The 18,386-nt window shown below is 42.2% G+C and overlaps 2 protein-coding genes across 4 annotated transcripts; one reads left to right on the top strand and one right to left on the bottom strand.

Annotated features, from left to right (window-relative positions):
* Positions 1-1,896: 1,896 nt before the first annotated feature.
* bcl6b (BCL6B transcription repressor) lies at positions 1,897-7,686 on the bottom strand. The gene is made up of 12 exons (XM_015014586.1): positions 7,443-7,686; positions 6,919-6,996; positions 6,615-6,829; positions 5,887-6,138; positions 5,138-5,272; positions 4,782-4,974; positions 4,525-4,715; positions 4,334-4,440; positions 4,107-4,250; positions 3,869-3,999; positions 2,827-2,964; positions 1,897-2,716 (listed from the first exon to the last, which is right to left on the bottom strand). Exons 3-12 carry the CDS (start codon positions 6,812-6,814, stop codon positions 2,576-2,578), a joined length of 1,632 nt encoding a protein of 543 aa, XP_014870072.1. The 5' UTR covers positions 6,815-6,829; positions 6,919-6,996; positions 7,443-7,686; the 3' UTR covers positions 1,897-2,575.
* A 4,537-nt stretch (positions 7,687-12,223) lies between these two features.
* Positions 12,224-18,242, top strand: trip6 (thyroid hormone receptor interactor 6). 3 transcript variants are annotated; one of them, XM_015014587.1, is made up of 6 exons: positions 12,225-12,334; positions 12,807-12,848; positions 14,889-15,106; positions 16,169-16,269; positions 17,107-17,220; positions 17,309-18,242. In XM_015014587.1, exons 3-6 carry the CDS (start codon positions 14,905-14,907, stop codon positions 18,011-18,013), a joined length of 1,122 nt encoding a protein of 373 aa, XP_014870073.1. In that variant the 5' UTR covers positions 12,225-12,334; positions 12,807-12,848; positions 14,889-14,904; the 3' UTR covers positions 18,014-18,242. The 3 variants fall into 3 exon arrangements, with proteins under 3 accessions (XP_014870076.1, XP_014870073.1, XP_014870075.1); XM_015014589.1 differs by lacking the exon at positions 12,225-12,334 and adding an exon at positions 12,341-12,536; XM_015014590.1 differs by lacking the exon at positions 12,807-12,848 and having other exon boundaries at positions 12,224-12,334.
* Positions 18,243-18,386: the final 144 nt, after the last annotated feature.

Genomic DNA, 18,386 nt, shown 5'->3' with positions numbered 1-18,386 from the left:
TAAATTAAATATGGTAAAGATGTATAGTTGTTTAAAATATGTGATTTTTTTTTTCTGATAACAACCTTCTAATCCAACAATTGGATTGTCCAGAAAGTGAGTGGTCCGTTTAGTTTTTCTTTTGTTTTTGCTTCTGGTTTTGTTTCCATGATTGACACTAGAGGGAAGCAAACTCAAGGTCTTGAAATCCTAAATGACTTGAGCAACTATAGCCTCAGCTCAATTACAATCACATTCAGAAAGAATCATAGAACAACTGATTTACAGTGTATGACCAAGTAAAATGAACATTTGCAAAAAAAACAACCAAAATTAAATAAATGACTCAATAAATTAACTTGTTTTTTTAATAAAGCTGATCTGTTAGCTGGAACTAAAAGTCAATCACAAAAAATGATCACCACTTTGCACATATTCGAGTTCACACGGCAGGATTTAAAAATTGTAGGCCAACTTTCAAAACCCGAGAGACCAAACAGGAGACGATTAAAAAACATTAAGTATAACCGGTTGGATCGTATCGTGTGTTGTCCACGCCAGACACAATCCGATTTCACTCACCGACATTCTGATTCCAGGCAGAAAATCCCGTAAAAACCCTGCCATACCATAATTGAGTAAACAAACATAGCCGACGACGTAGAAGCAATAGCAATAGTTTGTGGACTTATTGTAAGTGATAAGACGTAACAAAAAGAAAAGGGATTGGATTAAAGAGTGGAGACAGCGTGAGCAGCGGCTCTATTTGCTTCACTACGATATGGAGGTCAGTTCTGATTTTACATTGTTAACATTTGTTACTCTGTATTTGGATTGTTCTGTTGCCAGTTTAAGTTTGATTAAGTATTTGCTGAGTTGATGTTTAGACTGAAAACAATGGGCACAAAATAATGTTTTGCGTTAGGAATTTTGCGCCAACTCTTCTCCTTGTCACTTCTGTTGATATTCCTTGTACAGAATGTTGAATAAATATTCACATTGTTCACATGTTACCTATAGACAGTCTCCAGTGTCCAATTGTTGTTGCACAATGTCAGCAGTTCTTTGTTTGGGATTCCATTAGAAAAATTCAACCGCCTAAGAATCATTCAACCGAGCCAATGATGGAACCCTAAATAACCTATTTAGACAGTTTATAAGCAAAAAAAAAAGGTGACTTGGAGATGAATTTCACTTTAAATGATAATTTTAGGTAAAGAAAACAGGGTAGGAGTGTAAATGAAGCCTGGAAAGTCCCGTCAAACTTCCAGTATTTGTCCACTGAGCTCAGACAATAAGGCCTGGCGAGCCATGGCTCATCAGGCAGCAGGAAGCGGGGATGACAGAGGGTGGGAGAGTTCACAGACACCCCATCACCTTCAGGAAGCCCCCGCACGTGTTCGAGTCTCGCGCGCAGCCGAGAAGAGCTAGGACTCTGGAGGAAACAGGTGCCCTCTGCTTCATTGTTTCCACTGCAAGAAAAACACGGAACACGGCCTAAAAGTTTGGTGGAATGGATTTGAATTAGGATAAAAACCATCCATTATTGATCACAATACAACACAAAGACACAAAGGACAAACTGTTTGCAGACACACACACACACACACACACACACACACACACTCATGCGTAAGATCAATTTAGAGAGGCCGCTTAACCTAACAATCCTTTTCGTTAAATGTGAGAAGAAGTCAGAGTACCCAGAGAAAAGCTACACGTAAAGAAAGAACATGGATGCTCCACGCAAAAAGATCGCTAGCCAAACCTACAACCTTGTTGCTCTAAGCGGCAACAGCGCTGAACACGGCAACACCATACAACCTTCTAGGACAAGATCTGGTTTATAAAGTGAGAAACAGGAAAAAAAAAAATCTTTGAAGTATTGTAAGTAAATAAAACCACAAAAGACCTTGAAATGATAAAAAAATTATTTTATTTCAAATTTGTCCTGCAAATGAACTCATACAAATTTAAGTGGCTTCAAAACATTTCATTTAAATGCCGCCATCAATAACATGATTTAAGTTTATTCTAGTCTTTATTCAGTACAAGAGAACTAATCCCTTTAGTCTGGTTTGAACTCTAAGAGCATAAATTACTTCTTATAGATGCTTAAAAAACAATATAGAGGCCCCAGGCCGTCAGGTTAAATACATTTTTATGAAAACAACTCATGAAGTGCTTCTCTACATTCAAGAACCTTCACTCACCACCTCCGTAATACACATGCGTTTTTCTTTCTTCTTTCCACATCCAATATCTTTCTACAAAATTTTATCAACACACCTTTTTCTTGCTTTCTTCCTGCCTTTACATCTCCTCACAATCCTTCATCAACACTTTACTTGAGTCCTTTTCTTTCCCTCTTCCTTTATCAACATTCACCCAACATTTCTGACAAAATGCGTGTCCCATACGGCCCAGACGTGGTTCGATAAAGGTGGCCGTAATGTTGTGAAAGTAACGTCTGCAGCAATTTTAACGCCAAGATCTAACTTTCAGCTCTTTGTAAGTCAATTAAGAGTCAGGTGAATCATTTTCTGACAGATTTAGTTACAGCCCATGTGATCCGGCATGCAGCGATCAGCGCTCCTCAGCAGGCCTGCAGAAGAGGCTGGAAGGGCTCGGTCAGCACCTTGTAGCGGATCTTGGTGTTGGTGATGGCTCCGTGTTTCTGCCGTAGGTGCAGACGCAGCTGGCTCTTGTGTCGGAAGTAAAGGTCGCACTTCTCACACTGCAAAAGCAGAAATACAAATTAAAGATCGGACAGGGTTATTAATACGGGTTTGGTCGGATTTAGTTTTGTGCAGGTGGGAGGGTTTGGAAGTTGCTTCTGTAACGTACGGAGTAAGGTTTCTCTCCGGTGTGGATGCGCAGATGGCTCTTGAGCGTCTGCAGGTGGCGGAAGCGGGTTCCACAGGTGTGACAGGGGTAGGGTTTCTCACCGGTGTGGATCAGGACGTGGGCCCGGAGGTGGGCAACCTAAGACCAGGACGGAGCAAAGGAAAGGTTGAGACGTGACACAGTCCAAGAAAACCTTTTTTTTTATTTGTCACATTTCACATACTTGTTTGTTTAAACAAAAAGCTAATATATATATATTATATATATATATATATATATATATATATATATATATATATATATATATATATATATATATATATAATTTTTGAATACTCAATTAATAAAAATAAATATGCAGACTCTTAAAGTGGAGAATCTGTAGTTGTTTTCTTGCAGCTTTTTCCTGTCTAATGAAAATCAACACTTGTTCCTCACTTGAATTACATGTTTTCTTGTTTTTCCCATTGATTGGCTAAGAAAAATGGGCGCCTGTGTTACATCCTATTGAAACCTCCCCAAAAAACAGGAAGTTGTGAACTACTAATTGATAACTCTTGAACAACAGATTTGTTAAAAGCTATTTATTTCACCATTGTGGGATTATGTTCGAAGTGAGTGAATTTGCTCAGATTAACTGTTGGATTTTGAATTTGATGTTATGAAACTGATAAAAGACAAAAAAAAAGAGGCTTTGGTGCATCTTTACCAGAGGTTGCAGTAAGGGAAACCAGATGAATGGCTGCTGCATGGAGCAATTTTTTGGCATGAGGCTATATTCTTTCTGTAAGTAAATTTATTCTAAGTATTGCGATACTGTGTTAATATATTTTTTGGAAGTTAAAACTCATATCTGTCAGTGCTGCTGACAGATATGTTTAACCATGTTCTATCTGTAGGCTTTTAAGAACAAATGCAACTTTTCAAAGCTCATCTAAAACATTAAGAAAGCAGAGTTTAGAAGTCAGTGTTGACCCGTCATGGCTAACTCCTGTACAATGAGAAGTTTAGCAATTGTTTTAGTGCACCGTTTCTTTCTGACCTGAACAAATCGAGCTCCACAGGTGTCGCAGCGGTACGGTTTCTCTCCTGAGTGAATGCGGGTGTGAGTTTTCAGGTTGGCTGGTCGGTTAAACTGAGCTCCACACACGTTGCAGCGGTATGGCTTGTCTCCTGCCAGAACAAAGTTCGCTCCTGTTAAACACTTCTTGTGTTTTTTCTCAACCAAAAAAAAAAAAAAATCAATAAAAAGAAGCAGAAATATATGTTGAAAGTTTCACCTGAGCACACAGATTTGGTTCCCTGCAGAGAACCAGAGTAAGCAAAGGGCAGGTAGCGATTCTCGCATTTGATTGGAGGTTCGCCAAGTTGGGCAGCTTCCGGATCAGATGGAAGAAGTTTAGGGATAATGGTGCCAGGTGAGACTGGAAAAGCAAATAAGAAAAGAAAAACTGCTTTAGACACCAGATCACTGTGTTTCCTTTATGACCCGTTTGTTTGGGCCTACCTGGCTCCTTCTTGTGGGAGGCAGAGCCTTTTGGGAGATCCAGAGAGGGAGGCGGCCCGAGGGGAGGGGCTCGGCCAGAACCCTCGTAGCAGGAGGCCTGCCCCTGTCTGATGGGGAAATTCAATATATTTACCATAACCACTTATTTTTTCTTTCTTTGTCCTCAGATTTCTCACATTTGTCTGGTTTACCTATCAATCTGACCAGGCACTTCTCCAGACCACGCCTCTGTTGGAGCTTTGAGAGCCAAATCTTGACACTGAACCTCCTCTGACTCCTCTACTTTCACCGCAGCAGCAGCGGTGCAGAGAGGGTTCAGGACAATGTACTTGTACTTCTTCCAGTTGCAGGCCTTCGGGTCTGGTGTGGCTTTGGTTTCAATCTAAGAAATTTTAAAATTAGTCATATTTCTTTCAGTTTTCTTTTTAATAACAGCCACCAGTTTTACCTCTGGGTTTTTGCTGCAGGTGCTGGACTCGGCAGGAGAGTTGGGATGGCAGCTGGAGCAGTCTGGGCTGTTTGGGGATAAAGTCCGGGCGTTCAGGACGGGTGAGTCAGGATGTTCTTTCACCTCGTCTGACCCAGGCTGGCAGGGCGGGAAAGCCCCTGGCTTGAGAAAGCCTTCTGCAACAACAGGGAACCTGCAGGAAAAACAAAGGAAGTTCTGTAATGAGCCCAACCTGCCGACAGACAAAGGCACACAAGCTGCAGCGGCAGCTGTACTTCTGGCAATGTGCAAATGGAACAAAAATAACAATTTCCTCCATTTTCTGAGTAATCCGTTTTTGTCATTTGAAGACTAACCTTCTGTCTGCAGCTGCTGGGAGGGACTGCTGGGGTCCTGGACCGGGCAGTTCCCCCCCTTTAGGGGAAGCAGAGGTGACAGAGACGCTGGAGTCCAGCTCCATCCGCGGGTGTCTGGCACTCACGTTCTCTGTGCTGGAAAAGAAAAGTCAAAAACGTGAAGCAGATTCACAACACATGCTTAAAGGGGCAGTATTATGTATTTTTCAAGCACAAAGCCCCATTTTATAGCTGTGATATATGCTAAATAAATCAGATATGACTTGGCTCTCGATTTAGCGCCTTGAAATTGGGCCTCTGACTTTTTAACAACTCCTGCTTTTTTCTGAAACTCCGTCTTGAGGAAGTCGTAACATCCCTCCTCTATTAAACGTTTAACGTTTTTACCAGCGTTGCTCTGAGAAGTAGCTCAAATAATGAGCTCAGCAGATGCTCAGTTCCACCAGGTGTCTGCTAATTGCTGCTGGTTAGTCTGAAGGAGCTGGGGGAGTCGCTGTGTGGTGGAAGCTCCAAAGTTTGGGAACTGCAGCTAAGAGGAAACTGGAGCTCCGCCCAGACGTTTTGCACAGCTGAATGGTTGCCGTGGGAGATTAAATAATTTCTCAAACACGCATGAAAGAATCAAAACAACACTCTTTGCACGTTTTCGAATAGGGAATAACATTATGTAAAGCTTAAAAAAGTCGATTCTACACAATACTGCCCGTTTAAGAACATCTGGCGGAGGCGGTCGATTTGCAGGCCCTCACCAGTGCAGCTGCATGAAGCCCCTGCATGTGTCCGCCACATGGTCCATCTGCAGATAGGCGGCCGCGGCCAGCACGCCAGAGACAATGCTTGGAGTCAGGGGCAGGCGGGAGGTGTACATGAAGTCGAGCAGCAGGGAGACGCAGGACGGATCCAGGCTGCTGGGGAGAGACACGGTCCTGAGCGGCTCCCTGCTGCCGCCACCACGGCCCTGAAGCATCACCCGGTGGGAATACAGGGAGTAGAAAAACCCGCTGCACAGACAGTGGGAGAAGGATTTAAATGAGATTAAAGGTGCATGCTGTCTAGATTTTTTTCCTATTCAGGCACAAGTTACAAATTGCAACCGACAGTTTAGTTTCCCCCTTTTTTCTCTATGACAAGTTTTTTGTGCAGTACTCTGAGGCTGCTTTTCCTTATTATTACTAAACATCACATATATCAACCTACCAGTGGGACTAGAGATCGTAATTAGCTACTTTGCTAAAAAAAAACAACAAAAAAAAACTATCAACAAGAAAACATATTAATGGAGGTTGTAAAACAACAAAATGAACATTTCTGTCATCCACTGATATGGAGTGGGCAAACCGTGAATCTATATGCAATATGATATGAACAAATTGATTGGCAGCTCTGGGTGGAGGGGGGGGGGGCTACCACGCCCCTGCCTCATTGCCTCCTAGAGCAAAGACGGCGCTTCATGCGGCATCTTGACCTTTGCACTAACCTGCAGGCCACAAGCACGGCGCAATGCGCCTGCATCTGGACGCTGCCGACCACCAGGGTGGTGTCGGTCAGGATGCCCCTGTGCCGCAGCTCGTTCAGGTTCAGCAGCACATCGTTGGAGTGGCGAGTGAACTCCTTCACGTATCCCTCAGCCCGCACGGTCTGCCCTCTGTCCACTCTGTAGACCCCCAATACTTCCATCAGGCTCGCCTGGATCTGTGGGAAAAAACCAAACAAACAGAAAAGCGTTGTGAGTGTCCTGGAACGGCGCCTGTTTGGACGCGTGGAGCTTCAGAATGACGTACCTGGTTTTAGCTGGTATAATAAATAAACTGGAGTGTCCCGGACACATCCGTTAGGTGAGACCAGCTCCCTACTCGTACCTGCATGACAACAAACAAACAAACAAAAAAAAAACACAGACTATTTAAAGAAAAACCTGGAGAAGATCAGGCTTACAATTAATACAATCCTGAATGTAAGAACTACATGTAATTACAAGATCATCCCTGTGCAAAGTGAATGTCCTTCACTTTCATCTGCTTTTAATCAAACTCAACCAAGTATGCATGCTGTTGGATGGTGCGCTTAGGGAATGAAAATTCTTCGTTTTCATAAATTTAATGAATAGGTGATAAAAGCTACGGGTATTTTTCATCATTTGACCTGCCTATCAAATAGACAAAGTGGTTATTTTCAATCCCTGAGCTGACCAATTGTTGTATCCCTTCAATTAAAACACTCAAAACAATAAAATCCTTTGCAGCCAGACAACAATCAGACAGTCAAAATAGGAAAGAAATAAAACAGAAGTGATCTCAGGACTTACCCCGACCAGCAGGGACGAGAAACACAGCGTGCCGCTTTGCCTTCAGACCCCCCCTGAGTCTGTGTTCAGTCAGCAGTCAGAGGGACGAGGAGCTGGCATTCACCTTCACACCAACACTGTGACACTGGCTCAGCAGCAGGCACAGCCCTTTATAACGTCTTGCAGGAAACTCCCTTACAACCAGAGTCCCTTGTTTCCTATTTCCTCAATAGCCCACGCGCACTGTGGAAGAGAGGCAGGAAAAAAAAAAAAAAAACGATGGCTGCAGGCTCCAAGCCCCTGAGTATTTTTAGTGGCCTATTAGTTTTTCTAAACCCCCACGGCTCGGTGAGGAGTAATGGCAGGAAAGCTCGGGGTGTTTTTGTGCCACGCTGAAAAAATATATACTGGAACCCCTTGGGGAGAGGCAGTACGTGCCTGGTTGTCCAGGGGTAGAACTGGGGAACATTCCCCACCAACGCTTTCCGACACTTCAGTCCCGGAGGAAACTGCAGGAGAGGAAGCTGGAACTCCATCTTATTGTTTGATAAACAAGCTATTCTTCAATCATTGAGATCTTATCCTCGATTGATGCAGGATCGACAGATCTTTTAACGTACAGCCACCCCTGGCCTGAGGAGCAGCTAATGTTGCTCATTTTGAGTCCATTTAGTTGGACTTAATTAAGAGATTAGTGATCAACACTCAGATGTGAGTAATGCAACTAAACGTAGATCGCTTTAGCATTGAGCTAACCTTAAATTACAATGTATTTTCACTCGGACCTGATTACATATTTAAGAAATTGGGTTTTAATGGGAGAGACAACAAGCGGCATTGATCATGTTGTTTCTCTTGCGGAGGTAATAACCACTCCGGACGCTGAGCGGAAGCCTCTGGCCTGCTGCCTGGGAGGAGAAGTGTTTATGAGGACCAGAAGAGGAAGGAAGCAGGACAAACTTGATCTTTCTAGATGGGAGACACGTTCTCCTACAAGGGCTGAAAAACAACCTTTGCCCCCACCCACAGTGAGAGAAATGCAGCCGACAGATGTGCAGGAACTCCCCCAACACACACACACACACACACACACACACACACACAGAGCTCTGAATACATCCTGCGAGACTGCATAGAGACAGGGATGAAAACGCCTGTGCAGGACATCCGTCAGTGACATAAAGCAAGAGGGAGACACTGACGGAGAGGGCAGGTAGTCATGGAGCGAGGGGACAAAGGCCAAGAGGTCACAAATAGCTGAAAAACAAGCGGAAAGGTAACTCAGCATCGTATCAGTCAGCATCTGAGCGCCTAATAGAGTCGCAGAAAAAGTGAACTTTGATCTAAAATGTTTCCGTTAAATGTGTTGAACAAGTGACGCTAAAGGAAAAGGAGGAAAAAATGTCATCAAAGGTAAATGTTGATCGTACAGAATCTATAGAGAGGGTAATTTAACCAAAACTAAACAGATCATAAGTCATAGACAAAGGTTGGTTTTTTTTTCTACCTCTTTAACTTTTCCACATCCTGTCAAGCCACAACCACAACCTTACATTTTGTAGGTTGTTAGGTCCAGTTTGCATTGTGTCCAAACTGAAAGGAAAATGATTAATAATAATGTCCAATATTTTATACAAACAGAAATCTGAAAAGTATGACGTAGATTTGTATTCACCCCTTCTCTTCTTTGTGGAACCTTGTTTAGTCGTATTTACATCTGCCAGACTTGATTTGTTTGTTTTTTTTGGGGTCATTTTTCTTGGTAAAGTAGCTCAAGCGCAGTCAAATCGGATAAAAATATCTGCAGACGTCAATTTTCAGTTCTGATGTAGCTTCTTAATTGGATATGGGCTTTGACTGGGTCATTCTGATACATAACTTTACCCTGTCTGCTTTGTTCCATTGTCTGCATGCTGCTGCTTTTTTTATACTCTCAAACGAACCTTTCAGACCTTTACAGAACAGTTGCATTTATACTTCAACTGCACAAAGTTTAACTGGTTGCACTGGGTTTTATTTGGGGTTATCAGATTAAAGGGAGCTGAATACATGTGCATGATACCCCTGTTACAGTAAGTACTGACGTTTGTTTTCATACTGTGACAAAAAATAACCTCAAAGAAATTTAACCTCAGCAGGTAAATCTAACCCTAATTTGGAGACTTCAAAATTTTTAAGCCATTTAATTAAACATTGCCCAACATACGCTCTCTGCTCCTTTGAAAATGAGAATCGGAAGCATATTGTTTGCATGGGATGTAGAGTAAGACGAGTGTCCTTGTGCTTTAATGTGTTTGGATGGAAGGTTTCATCAATTGTGAGCTTTGTTAAAACGAAAAAAAAAAGAAAAAAAAAAACAGAGGAAGAAACCATAAAGGAAAACAACGATTAAGAAAACAGAGTGGGAGATGTAGGTCTCTGCTACTTCCAGGCATTGTGAGAAGAACGGATGAGGGGGGCGGTTGAGGAAAAGTGAGAACATTACTAAACGGGTTCACCAATGGCCGGAAGCCGTTGAGTCTACGCCGTTGGCAGAACCGGGCAACACTCTCTGTGACTTCCTGCATCTGAGCCCATCTGCGAGTGCCCTTTGGCGGCCAACTGGTCTTGTTTGTGATAAAATGAAGAGATTATGTTATTTAAAATCAAAATGAAGAGGCTGTGCCACCTGTCTGTATTTTACGTGTGAGGCTTCCCGCCATTCTGCGGTTTCCTGGTTTGCCTGGAAAGAACTTTTATCCATCTGATAACATGTGGACTGAGGCCGTGCTGTGACTTCAAAAGTCCAAGTCAGTGCCAAAAGGTTGACAATAACACAGATCTGGGTAAACCGCCTCTTCCTGGTTGGACATATAAGGGCAAGCAGCAGAGGAGCAAGAGGAAGAAGGGCGATCCCAGGGTAAGCCATTGTTGTTTGTCTTTTCTTTGATGGAAATGGCTCGACTTAGAGAGAGAATGTATGAATAAATGATGCCATTGAAAGAGGTTACTGTGGTAACACACCACCCAACAGTTCACGCTGGGTGGTGTGGGAAGAGGAAGAGGAGGAGGAAGAAGAAGGGGAAATGGGGTGGGAGTAGTAGTGGGTAAGAGACAGTTGACCCAAATCTGATCATGCGCAAAATTATAAAGCCTCACTTGACCTTCATGCAAAATTCAGTGTGTGAGGTGGGGGCAGAAAGTAAATTAGGACCAACTTTTCTATGTCGCAACTGTTTCCACATTGTGATTTATTTGTACGATTATGGATTATGGGAGTCTTCTTCCCATAATCCCTGAATATAAAACCCAAAGGGGGATTCAATGAAGATGTTTCAGCCACAAAATGAGCCATGTGGAAAACTAAGTACACCCTAGCTACTTCTGCAGAATTTAGGGGGGAGAGCATAAACCACACACCGCTTATCAAAGGCACTTTAATCATCAACAGATGTGACCAGTTCGATCCAGCAAATCCAGACTGTGCAATTCTCTAAAATAATCGTTAAAAACTCAGTGTCAGACTCTGCAGGTCTCAGCAAATCAAATGCATAAATTTGACTGCAAGACAAGACGGACACGTTTTTGGAAGAATCACGAGGAGGATGATCTATGAAAAATATGGCGGCACAACTTGGGTTTGCAGAGTTGCACCTTAATGAACCCCATAACTTTTGGAGCAATGTGTTTTGGAAAGATGACAACAAATGGCAACTATAGTGCATAGCACCATGTTTAGAGAAAACAGAGCCATATTATCAGCCCAAACACCTCAAACTTTAAACACGGTGGTGAAGTGATGATGTTTTTGCAGCCACAGGACCCAAACACCTTTATTTAAAAAAAAAGAAAAAGAAAATATAAATAAAACATTTCTGACGTAACCTGATCATCAACAAGTCATAACAAAGGAAACATGCTTATGTTAGTCTATCACTACAGCAAATTGCTCTTTGTTTAAATTGTGTTTCATTGAGCTGGTTGAATTGTTGATGTAAGCAGGTTTGGGCAAATACTAAAAATAACACCTATAGTGTAATCTGATTTCTCAAACCACTCAGTGTAAAAGTGTAGGGAGATGAAAACCATTTATATGCACTGAAAGATATAGGAGATGTTATATTCTACAATCTATCAGTACTTAATACTAACGCTGGCCATGTACAAATCATGTCCTTCCGAACAGTATTCAGAAGTTGTTTGAAATTAGAGAAACAAATAATGAGCTCAGAAGTAAATGCATGTCTGAAAAAGTAAAGTAATTTTGCTCTATATCACCATATTAAATTCTCTCAGATTGCCTAGTGTCTACCTTTTATACTGTTCTAACCTATCCGATGTAACATAGTGTTATATTATGTTAATGTATCAAGCTGCATTCCAAATTATAATAATATTGTAAGCTACTTTGTGATGTTGCATTAAGTCAAATCATATCATGTCATTTTGGATAATTGTTGTTTCATGTTGTAATTTAATCTATTCTGTCATACACTTTCATAGTTAATGTATGATATCACATCATATCCTATTGTAACCTAATGTATAATTTTGCATTCTGTCTTAAATCACTTCATAAATTTGTCTATCATGTTTTATCATATGTCGTTAGTCTAATAGCATAATTGCTCAAGTCCTAATTTTTAAAATGAGACTTAGACAATTATGCTATAAGGCTAACGATATTACATTTTAACCTATAATGCGTAGTATTGCATTCTGTCATATATCTTATAACTTTAAGTATTATGTCATATTCTGTCGCATATCTTATCACATTGTAACGTCGTGTAAAATGCAGTATGATAACGTATCGTCTAACTGTGTGCTTTTATTTTGAAACGCCGCTGTCGTCAGCTACGTCACTCAGTGGAACGCAGTCAGTAGCTGCCGCTGCTGCTGCCTCTGCTAAAGGCCTTCGGATTCCTGACAAAGTAGGTTAACAACGCTTCAGCGAACACTGAGGATATTCCGGATAACTTTTACTAACCTGTGGAGGTTTAAATTGAGATGTAGGCCGCGTTTGTGTGGCAGGTTTCGGGGCGGTGGGTGTCGGTTGCCGCATTGTTTCCTCTTCGGTCGTGTTGAAAGTTAGCCCGGGGGCAAGGCACAAGCTCCGCTCGACTTCATAACACGGTGGGAAACTAGTCAACGGAGCTGTTATTAAAGTTAATTATCGCTGCTTTTCCTTCACTGTGGGTTAAATGATGTCATCGGCGGTGAGTTTTTCAGTAATGAGAGGCATGTAAAGATTCAGGATGGGATTTAAAGTGAAGGTTGTTCAGTTTTTGCTAAAGTCAGACCGTTAATTCAGTTTGGATAGAAAGTGCTCCCCGTCACTGCTAATGTTTGCTAATGTTTTCCTCTGGCTTGGTTTATCGATTTGATTTTGTTCTGTTTGTGTAGATGAGGCCAAGAGAAAGAGGAATGTAGAGTTGCGATAAAAAGGTAGGAAAAGCTTTGCTTTTATATATCAAAAACAATCCCACATAAAATTCCATTTGTTTTGTTTATGATATATTTTTTTACACTTGTTAATTTTTTGTGTAAGTTTAATGTTGGTCTGGTTTTTATAAGCACATAAAAATATAAAATCTAATCTAAACTAAGTGTTTGCTTTCAAATTAAAAGAGCCATTTTATTATAGAAACATTAAAAAGTTTAATAAAACAAAAAAAATTGCAATATATATTTGAGACTTTAACAATTTGGACCATATTTATCTTATATATTATGTTTTTTACTTTTCTCATGCTGCTTAAGCAGCAACAATAGATCAGATTTTTATTTTTTTATTTTTTTAAATATACTGGTTATTGTTTTTGTTGCTTGTCTAACTTTTTCTTTTGACCTCTAGTCCCAACCAAAATAAAATCTGAATGCGTAAGCTCTGCAATGCCGGTCGCATATAAACAACAACTGGCTGTGAGGCGCCGGGGATGAAATTGCAGGGATTAATTTTTCTCGGATTTGGGCGTCTGCGCTCGTTCAGATTCAGACAGGCAGTAAATAATAATAATAATAAAAAAAAAAAAAGTGGGTTTGGTGGAACCCCCTCCTTCCACACAGTTTGATGAATGCTGACCCTGCAGGGTTTAAATGCCGACACAACAGCCACGCAGACAGGAAGTCTAAAGCAACAAAGAAAGTACATTTTGTTATTTGGAGCTATCATTTTAATCCTCTTAGCCACATGGTTGGTGACGCGATCCACATGCAATCAGTGTGAGTGGGTTGTTGTCTCCACGCCGACTTTGCGTCAGTTTAATTTCGCTTGTGTTTGAATCTGGATCAATTAGATAGTTTTACAGACCACAAAATAATTCATTAGTTTCTTGTTTAGATGCGATTTTTCTCAGGGGTTTTCACTTCAACCTCTAAACTAGGAGTCTATAATTACATTTCTATCCATCTTTTTGTTCCTCTTTCCACTTCTCCACCTCTGTCTCCATCCTTCTGCCCATTTTTCTATCTGTTCACCCTTCTATTTGGCTCTGCATGTGCTCTTTTTTTTCCATCTTTCTGTCTGTTGGGATAAACTGCGTTAATTTAAACCTGGAAAAGTGTATAATTTTGACCTGAATCTCTGTAGAAACTTCAATCTGAGCATCAGCGTACTTACACGGACATAGACAGGTGGCGCTATACATGTGCGACTGTGGACCAGTAACCCATCAGAACCAAGGAAGCTGAGAACTGAGATAAACGTCTCTTTGACTTTCCTCAAAGCAAGCGGTTAAACTCTGCAGGCATGGAAACACGGGACGAGTGTTTCTTTCACACTGTTTGGGCCTCAACAAGAGCTGCTCACAGTAGACGCCTCTGTTCCCCACTCATTTTACTTTAGTTTATATATAAACTGGGATTAAAAGAACTCACGATCAGTAAAGTTTGTTGTCCCTCAAGTCTGATTTGATGGATTCTGCCCGATGACGTTTTATCGCCACGCTGCGTGCTCGTTGTTTCTGAATTGGGCGTCTTCTTACATAATCGTCGTATCCTGAAAGCCCTCGGGTGCAGCTCGGCTGTCGTTTTTCGGCGTCGGTGTTTATTCCACATGACGCATTGTTCAGAGCCAGGTGTTCGCACAGACACAGATAAATATCATTATGGAGCGTTTCCTGTCTCGATTTGTCTCGACTTCAGTTGGAAACGCGCGACACTTGTGTGTAAACACCCAAACACAATAAGTATTGTGGATTAACACCTGCCGGCGTTCCTGTGCGTTTGTATGATTTTTTTTGTTTGTTTGTGGCTCGAGGTGCACACAAAAGCATTAAACTCGTTCCTCTTTTCCTCCTCTTCTTTTCGAAATCCATTGTTCAGCCTGCGAGCCTCCTGTTACCATAGGAAACAAACCCTGGAGCATCCTGCGGTTTCCATTGGTTACCAGTTACATAAACGCATACAGAAACCAGAGCAGTTTAAAAAAAATAAAATAAATAAATAAAAATTAAAGCGAGAAAAATGAAACGTGTGGTCTTTCAGATCCCAGGTTCCTGCCATGTCCGGTCCCACCTGGCTGCCGCCGAGGACTCTGGACAGCCCAGAGCGATCCGTCCCCCAGATGTCCCACTCTGCAGGACCACCCATCTACCAAACCGTCAACAAGAAGGGCGTGGCCGACTTCAGGCCCAAATACGCTCCCTATGACCAGAACGGAGGAGCGGGGATGACCAGCAGGTACATGGCGACTGGACCCACAGGTGAGAACGATGCAGTTTACAAAATAACGAGAGATTTCTGATGCACCGAAAACAGAGAACAGTATAAGCATTTCAGCCCTTTGCCTCCTGTCCTGAAGGTTGAGTTTATTCATCCACCCTCTGTCGTAGTTCATGCAGATTCTATATTGAAAGTCTTTCTTCTGAAAAACTCAATCTGTAAAATTGCTGTGAAGTTTTCCTTGAAATCTTCCACATTTTCTCCCAAATCATGTGACAAACCAACATAAATGTAACTGTGAAGTTAAAGGAAAATTACGCTTTTAAACATTTCATGCCAAAAGAAATGCTGTGTGTTTGTATTCAAACCTCCCAAACGTTTCTCTGCCGTTACGGCTGCAGAGTTCGACCCGACCGGTTTTTCAGGTCTGCAGATTTAAATGTTTGCCCGTTCTTCTTCGGAAAACGGTTCAAGGACGGAGAGCGTCTGTCGACACTGGTTTTCAAGCCTCGTTATAGATTCCCAGTTTGACTTAGACTTTGACTAGACCGTTCTGTCTAAGAGTTTTCTAAGAAACGCCTAGACGTCCTCCTGGCAGCGATGTGACTAACGCCGACTTTGCTTAGTAATCATTGGGAGTGACGACAAAGAGGAAGTTTTTAATAAAAAATGTCATTGGGGCCGATGAGTAAAGGAAACTGCTCTCGGGGAATTCTTTATCTCCTGTAAATGTTTTCACTGTTGAACAATAAAAATCCATTCTCTGCGTTAAACCGGTGGACGTTTTATTTTGAGTCACAGTTCCTTTTTCCTTTGTGTAGAAATCGCTTTCTGGGAAAAAAAAAAAAAAAAACCGCCGCGGAGGACGAGGCTTCAGTTATTTTAGTTTTCACAGCTCTGCTTCTCAAAACTAAATTACTCATTCGTATCTCAATGTTTCTCAAGAAAAACTGAATATAAGCTGTCATTGATGCCTTTTTTTCTTCTTTAGCATAGCTCTGAAACGCATTTTTCAGCGGAAAGAGCTCATTCAAGCAGAAATTAAGTGTCAGTGAGAGTATATAGACCTGATTACATCAGTTTTACTGTTGCGCTGTCTCCAGGTGGGCCCGTTCACCACTCCACTGATCACTACTACTCCCCCCCTCTCGGCCCCAAAGACGACCGAGGCTGGAGCGCTCACATGGACGGCTACGACATGATGGTGGGTGTGAAGTTTCTGCTCGACAGCTTTGGGTGTCGTCACATTTGTTTGACCCCTGGTGAAGAAAAAAACATCTAGCCTTCAATTTTGGTTTAATTTTTGTGTCTATTTCTCCTCCAAAGACACTGAAAGCCTTGTTAGGATGCATGGCAATGGTGATTTCTTCAAAATGCCAAAATGTTTTAAATGAGAAAACTGAATAAATGCTCTGAACTCTGCCAGAAATCTGAATATCGATTGGTTTTTCAGAAAAAAAAAATTGCCCAAAATTAACAAACAATGCCCATATCAGTCTTTAGACATAAATCATTAATAAAACCTGTTGGTTTTGTTGCACGGTTCCATTAACTTTCACACAAATTCATTCATCAAAAATAGTAATTAATTTTTTTTTCCCTATTCTGGTTATGTACTCCAATTACATTTTTTCCCCTTTTTCAGTTTGAGATTATGATACGGAAGTAAAATATGAATTTGTTTGAATTGAGATTTCCACATCTAAAAATCACCTTAATGAAGAATTATATCATCACAACATTTAATGTTTTAAAGAAATTTATAGATTTACAAGAAATCATTTCCTTATTTTAACTTGTTTCTTTTATAAAACAAAAATGTCTATTTGACAGCTGTAGGGAAAGAATTGACCATTAAACAAGTAAACAAGTTGTGGTCACAAGTTGCAAATTGAGTTGCTTCCGTGAATATCGAGAAGTTTCAGGAAGCGACTCCTGCCTCCGAGTCCGTTTTCAGCGTTCCTTTAAGAATCAGAACTGTTGAAATTACCACTGTGAATTTATGAACTAAAATGTCATTGATTGTTTCGGTTTCGTTCAGCACCGTGGCTCTGAAAAACCCGCCAACTACCACTCCAAGATCGACGCCGACATCGACTCCCTCACCAGTATGCTGGCCGATCTGGACAGCCACCCGCAGGACGCCGCCAACCAGGTACTGAAACAACCAGCACCGAATCTCTACAATAAGAGAGTTTTTCTTGTTGTGAGTGAAGCTAACTGTGACGTGTGCCTCCTCTCAGCTCTACGACAACGTGCCTTACAACAAATACATCTCAGGGGATACCTACAAGTCTGCGCACCAGAGCGCAGCCCCCGCTCCAGGTCGGCCGTTTGCGGGCTACAGCTCTCACCCCCAGAGCGCGTACCACCCGGGCCCTCCGTATCCCGGCGAGCACGCGGCCCCCCAGTACTCCCACCAGCAGGACTTCTACTCCACCTCCACCCCGAAGCCGTACCCGCAGCCCGTCCCGGCCTCCTACACCACCGCCTCCACCCCCACGGGGCCCAGGTTCAGCGTGCAGGTCAAGACGGCGCAGCCCGTCACCTACTCGCAGACGGGGCGGCAGGCGGAGCAGGCTTACACCCCGCCGCCTCCCCGGCAGCACGCGTCGCCGCGGCCCCCGACCCAGACGGGTCAGCAGGGCTGGTACCCGCCGCACCCGGCCTCGCAGGTCCAGGAGCTGCACTCTGAGGGGGGCTACAAGGGCAGCAGCAACCCGGGGTCCGGCGGAAGAGGCAACCAGGTTCCCCTGTCGAAGAGAGGGATAGAGAAGACCCAGACGGCGCAGACGCCTTCCTATCAGTCCAGCAAGGTAAATGCATCGACACGCTTTGGTCTCCGCCTGGGGAGTCGTCCAGTTCCTCACTGGATAACTCTAGAGATGACGCTCCAGATTTTTATTTACTGTAGGGTGATGCTGCCCAGGTTTGAAGAAGCCAAGTGATGTAGATTTTTAACCTGATCTGATTTAAGTTTGTCCATATGTGCCCAAAAAAGCTGTGAAATAGCTCTTTTCTTTGCTTATAAATCAAAAGTAATTAAAGTGTTGATCTGTTTATTGATTTGTGTAATTTTAGATAACTGTTTTGCACTAAAAAGTCCTTTAAAGTTGAAAGTTTTCCAGCAAAATCTATGAATTCTGTCCCGTTGAGATCTGTTCTGGGGATAATGATGCAAAGAAGGATTTTACTGAAAATCAAAAATATTATGGACAACCCTGACCATCCTCTTCATGAGACGGTCATTGAAAAACAGAGTTCCTTCAGTCAGAGGCTTCTTCATATTTGCTGCAACACAAACCGCTACAGGAGAGCTTT

The sequence above is a fragment of the Poecilia latipinna genome, unplaced genomic scaffold, assembly GCF_001443285.1.
Source record: "Poecilia latipinna isolate Pla-1442-1.1 unplaced genomic scaffold, P_latipinna-1.0 Scaffold1830, whole genome shotgun sequence".
In the NCBI taxonomy this organism is placed as follows: Eukaryota; Metazoa; Chordata; class Actinopteri; order Cyprinodontiformes; family Poeciliidae; genus Poecilia; species Poecilia latipinna.
The sequence above is the reverse complement of the archived record's forward strand: the minus strand, read 5'-3'. Positions and strand labels throughout refer to the sequence as shown.